The following is a 6,000-nucleotide window of genomic DNA, read 5'->3' as shown; positions in this document are numbered from 1 at the left end:
TGGATAGGTTTACACATAATTGAATATGTTTAGATATGGATGGGCTTAATTATATTCTATTGCGCGACCTCCTCTGATGTGTCTGTAAAACGTACTTTTTGTCCCGAAGTTCTGTCCTGAATTTTGACCTCCTCTCCTGAATTTTTGTCCTGAATTTTGACCCTTTGTCCTGAATTTTTACACTCACCGTCCTGAATTTGCACGCATGTCAGTTGGTCCCCCTAACCAGAACGGCACTGGAATCTGAGTCAACATCGCTCGAAGGCTGACCTACGAAACACGGACATGGATTAATCATTGTTATAAGCACACAACAACTCCTTTACCGAGTACCCCGTTGTGTATTGAACATGCGGACTTAAGCGGCGTCTCCCTTCTGAGCATGCTCAGTTGTGCCCGAGAGAAATACTTCCGGGTTTGCTGACGACATCAGGGTATTCCGTTCAAATACTGGCTGTAATACATTTTAAGATAAACAATAAAGGACGCTGCACACCTTTGGTCTTTTTCCTTTCCTGGACCCCCCCATTGCGAGGTGGAGCTGAGTATTCCGGGATTATCCCACTCCTCTTTCACTTCCCAATCACAGCAAACACGAAACCTTCAGCCGGATCGTTCCAATGGAGACCAGGAAGCAAACGTCAGAACACGATTCCCACAAGGTCAGAAATGTGCTTTAAAGCACTTTGTGTTTGCAGTGAGTGTCTATTTTAGGTGTCAAATGGTGTGCAGTTAAACGTGGCAGTTTTTAATCAACACTTCCTGAACAATTCCCATAATCGTGTAAAATCATGTGAAATGTGCATAGTGATGATGTCATTACTTCAGGGAGTACAGTAGGTCGTGTTTGCGTTTTTACTAGAACAGCCTGGTGGGTCAAGGAGACGGTAACCCAATGGAAGTAGTTATTTGTCTTGTGTCTGCAGTTAGTGTCATCGATGGGAGCCTAAATAAACGCAACCTAGACAGTCCGAGGGGCACTTTTCGTTCACCTACTAAATATTTCCAGTGCCAACGACCTTCATCAAAAGAGACACGATAGAGGCTAAAAGTTTTATTGTAAATGCCACTATGTTTTCTCTGCCTGCGTTCATCATTAACTTCTAGCATATGTTGCGGCCAGCGTTGAAAGAGCCATTGCGCATGTTTTCTGTACTTTAAATCGCTTAAAAAATGTACATTTCATTCAATCGATATTGATACAATTCAATCGATATTGATACAATTCAACTCTTGTGGCGGGCAATCATATGTATACACCTTCACAGACATAGCGACACATGTAATGATGATTTAGTCAGATACAGGAACCAAAAGAAAACTGCCTATGTGTACTGTTCTTAGAAGATTTGTCCCTCGTAACTCACCACAGAATAGCAACATTTTGATTTGTTTTTGGAAATACAATTGCATTGTCAAAAAATCCTTCGCTGTAAGCAGCCTTTTCTCTCTCTAACATCCCGTATAACCCTCATATTACATTTGCTATTATGCTTTATTGTTACTATACCAAGTAAATATATCGCTCGTACTTTAATAGCAGCGATATTTCTTTTTGAGGAAACACTCAATATGAGTGAATGTGTTTGCAGGCTGTTCTGCTCACCATCGCACCACCACCCACCCCGATCCACAGGTTTTCATTTTAATAAAGGGTGAAATTGGTCTGAGAGCATTGGCTTTTTTTCTTCTTTTTTTGGTTGAATTGTTGCTTGTCCCCTCCTCAGTCCCTTGTTGTTGCTTGCCCCCTCCTTCCATGCATTGTTGCGTGACCACCTTGTGATACTTTCCTCTTCTACCCCTTGTGTTCTGAGTTTTTATACTTCCAGACCTACCACCCTTCCGTCATTCCTACCAGCCATCTCTCACTCCCGTCGTTACTTTCAGCAATCTCTCTCACGCTGCCAGAAAAAAAAACATTGGCAAAGCCCATAGGCCTCACCTATGCGACCTATTGGGATCGTCAATGTGTTTAGCCATGTAGCACCGTAGCGCAGGCTGCAGGGCAGAAAGTTTGGTTTTCTCTTTTTTTTTAAGCATTATGACATAGCCAGAGCTGGCTGCATCTATTTCTTTTCTTATTCCTCGTGGAAAGACAGACTTGGAGACATCTACACTCTCCATGTTGCAAGCCCTACCTCCGAGATGCTGTGTACCATGGCTAAAAACATTAACAAAGCCAATAACTCGAATAGCGAGACCTATTGGCTTTGCCAATGTTTATTCTAGGCTTCTGCTCTTATCAAAGACACCATTTACAGTCATCAAGGGGTTGCAGCATAATGTTCTAATTTAAATTGTTTACACTGAGGTTCATATTTGATCACTTTTGTGTTAAACGCTGAGATACCTAATTAAAGTGAAAATGATGCTCTTTAAAAGAGGTTAAGTGTAGGGGTGGGTGGAATATTCCGTTCCATCTGCGGAACTGGGAGATTTTTGGAAACTCCACATTACTCTTGTAACATGGAGTTCTAGGTAAATTCCACCAATCACTGCATGGCTCCAGAACAGCAAGTTGGCGAGAGCAAGATTTGGCATCCCCTAGGGCGATTTCCGGTCACTAGGAGGACATCTGGCAAATGTATCTAGTGTGGGCCGTTCGCGACTGTTAAGAGGGCTGCCACTCTAGTAGATTTAGCTGCTGCTCGAGTAGAAAAACTGCTTGAGCGTCAGCAAAATCAGCTTGAGTAGCTGCTCCCTCAGGATCACCGCGTGGTACCTTTCGCGCTGATATTTTAGCAGGGAATACGCTACCAGACACTAAATCACAGTGGGAACAGCATGATGTGCCTATTCCTGCCCACTGGCAGAACTCCAAGGAATCTCGCTGAGATTTTATGTAACTGCGAAATTGTCCCACCCCTAGTTATGTGGGTCAATGGCTGTATGGGTTAGTACGGGTTAGTGAGTGTGTCTGTGAGGGGCTGTGTGGGTGACTGAGTGAGTGTATGACTGTCGGTGAGTGAATGGATGCGTCAGTGGTATATGGGTGAGTATCCATCACAACAGAGAATCTCCCTCTGACCTACAGTTTTTTTACATCACTATTATTTCCCATTTCATATGTAGGACATCCAAAAACTATTCAGAACACAAGAAAATGTATAAAAATATCTTTTTAATGTCTTTTACCACATTTTTTTTGTAATCTTATTCTCTTTTTTTTTAAACATATATGAATTTATTTTTCTCTTTTTTATAATTATAAACCATACATAAATTATTCAAAATCAGGATGTATATAGACAGAAAAAAATAAAATGACATCATGTACACAACACATGTTATCCCCGAGAAGGGTGACACGCAACAAACTCACACAAACACTTTCATACCATACAACCACTTTCCCCAAACTCACAATCAATCTGGGAGGATCTGCTACAGAGTGGCATAGTAGTTTCCATAGACTATATCCAACAACTGCCCAAGGCAGGATCTTGGTCAGGCTCTTGTCGACGCGTTTTGGTGGCTAAACAAGGATGACATGCCACCTTCTTCAGGACCAGCCAGAGAACACAAGAAAGTGTCTACTCAACCCGGGGAAATAACCACCTAAAAAAATATAGAAATACACTATAAAGGATGCCCACTGTAATTGCAAAACTAAGTCAACTTATGTTTACATCTCTCTGGACCATCGAAAGAACACATTTTACCTTTGCATTGACCTTAAAAATATGAACAAGCTGTGTGCAACTCAAGAAACAAAGCAACATATTGCATACCAACACTCATTTTTCCCTATACTTACTCAGGGCAAAATGAGCATGGTACAAACTCTGTGTTTTACAAACTATCACCAAACACCCAAGTGAAATATATATAACAGTTTAAAGAAAACATATCCGTTCTATCACACCATTTACATCACTTTTATATCCCCAATCACTTACCAAGATGGTGACTGGGTCCAAGATAGCAAGGAATTCAATGGATATGTTTGCTTTAAATGACCCTGGAGACCCCATCCCCAGGGCCAGGTCACTCACTGTGTCCTGTGGAGCCAACCCCCGGGACACAATAGTTTTCCTGCCCCACTAGCATGGGCATTGAGGGCTTGATTCCCCCCTGCACTTCTTTATCATATTTGGCCCCGGGGGATGGGTTCCTTGGGGCTATTGGGGCTCAGGGAGTAGAGCTTCATGTCCCCCTGCTTAGATTTTGGCTCCAGGGGACAGGGTTTTGAGGAGGGTGCCACACACTCTCCTTCCCTGTTTAATTGTATTTGGCCCTCTGAGTTGGGGTCCCAGGGACTTTTTAAGGCTCAGGGAGAGGGACTGCATGCCCACTTCCCCCATAATATTTTCTTTGCCCTGGGGGATGGGGTCCCTTGGGTTCAAAGGCCAACCCCACGCTGAGCACGCCAAAAGCTGTGTGTGGCATAGGGTTGGCAACCTGCTGGTGGTTTGGCCACAGGGCCTGGAGGCAAGCCGAGCCATGTGGTAAACCCCACTGTGCACAGGTGGTATTGGGTGCATGTGGGGAGTCAGACCGTCCTAACGCCATGCTCGACCCAAGGATGTTCGCAGTGTGGGTTTGGCTGCCTGGGGGGGTTGTCTGCAGGGTCTGACCGCGGGCCAGGCCCGTGTTGTGCACGGCCAAAGGCTGTGTGCGGCGGGGGTGTGGCTTTACGTATGGTAATAAAATACTACTTTTTTCTAAAAAGCCTAGAAAGTCACTGAAAAAAAACTATAGATAAAGGAACATTATAGTTAGGTGTGATTAAAAGAGTGTTTTTTTTTAACTTACAAATTCACTGAAAAAAAAAACAAAAGTCAAAGTGATGTTATAGTTAGGCGAAAATCTCCATGACAACATTAACATTTTGAACAAAAAAAAACACAGACATTCACCAGCTATAATTAGCAGAGCTTTCAGTGTACAGAGCTAACTATAACGTTCTCCCCCACAAGACCTGCTTACGGTCTCAAAAATTAAGTTATTTATGAGCTATTCTATGACCTAATATATGAAATCACTGATGATATCTCAAATGATATCATTGATAACATAACCGATGACGACACCCAAGCTTCTTTTGCACACATTGCTCTGTAACCGAGTACAGAATTAGAGGCCTGAAAGTAGGTACAAAATAGTGTTGTGAACGTATCTAGGACCCTATTTAAATATTCCCGATTTATGCCCTTCTGTGATTATAACAAATCATACCCTTATAAAGGCATAAGAATCATATCCATATTTAGTTATAGCCAATGCAGTCCAAATACGGCAAGGCTGCTCCCATAGACTCCTAGAAAGTGCAACGCGTTCTTTAAACAAACCAAGCCTCCAGCAGCCCGGGAATTCCCCCTGCTTTTGTTTTGATTTGTCGAAGAACTCCTGGAGTCCTAAAAGAACTGCGAGTTCTTAGTGACGTCTTATGTCCAACCTTACGTCAAACCCGGCACCTTCCAGGTATAAATATACCAGCATCTGCCTTAAGCAAACACACGGTGGTTTGGAGCAGATCGACTATCTACTTACCCGAAGCCCAGCTGTAACGAGAGACGAAGGAAGCCGACCCTCCCATTGACGCACTGAGAGAGACGCTGTCTTTTCTCCTGCCGAGAAATCCAGCTCCAGTGTTTCCAGTCACACTTGCGGGTTACTGGGAGGTCCAGTCCTGAGAAAGAGATACAAGACCTCCTTCATTCTATAACCAAGGTACGGAGCTGATTAGATCCTTAGAGAATTCTTGATTTAGATTCTTGGCCAAAACTATCTTAACTTAAACTGCAGCTCACTTCCTCCTTCCCACGTACTAGGCTTGGGTTAGGTACACCGGGGTAGGCGTATCTTAGAAGCACCAGTTGAGTACGTTTAGTCAATGATTTTATGTATGTATATATTTTATCCGTTTTAAGTATCTTATGGCTTAGAAACCATATAAATACTTTTACAGTATTATTTTATAATACTCCTTTTACTGTACGCACTTTATGACAAGTATTGCAATTGTGGCAATTCACTTCTCTTGCATGAGAAAGAAGA

The 6,000-nt window shown here is 42.8% G+C and overlaps 1 protein-coding gene across 3 annotated transcripts in view; it reads left to right on the top strand.

The window, feature by feature from the left end:
• The first annotated feature begins 395 nt into the window (after nt 1-395).
• The window catches only part of LOC144818735 (uncharacterized), a 170,949-nt gene continuing 165,344 nt past the window's right edge, over nt 396-6,000 (top strand). Inside the window, exon 1 of one of the 3 annotated variants that reach the window (XM_078676430.1) lies at nt 396-662. In XM_078676430.1, the coding sequence (XP_078532556.1) occupies nt 621-662 (42 nt within the window). In that variant the 5' untranslated portion in view covers nt 396-620. The remainder of the gene's footprint in view (nt 663-6,000) is intronic. The other 2 variants (XM_078676429.1, XM_078676428.1) reach the window with 2 other exon arrangements.

The sequence above is a fragment of the Lissotriton helveticus genome, chromosome 2_1, assembly GCF_964261635.1.
Source record: "Lissotriton helveticus chromosome 2_1, aLisHel1.1, whole genome shotgun sequence".
Lineage (NCBI taxonomy): Eukaryota > Metazoa > Chordata > Amphibia > Caudata > Salamandridae > Lissotriton > Lissotriton helveticus.
This window is presented reverse-complemented; position numbering and strand designations above follow the sequence as displayed.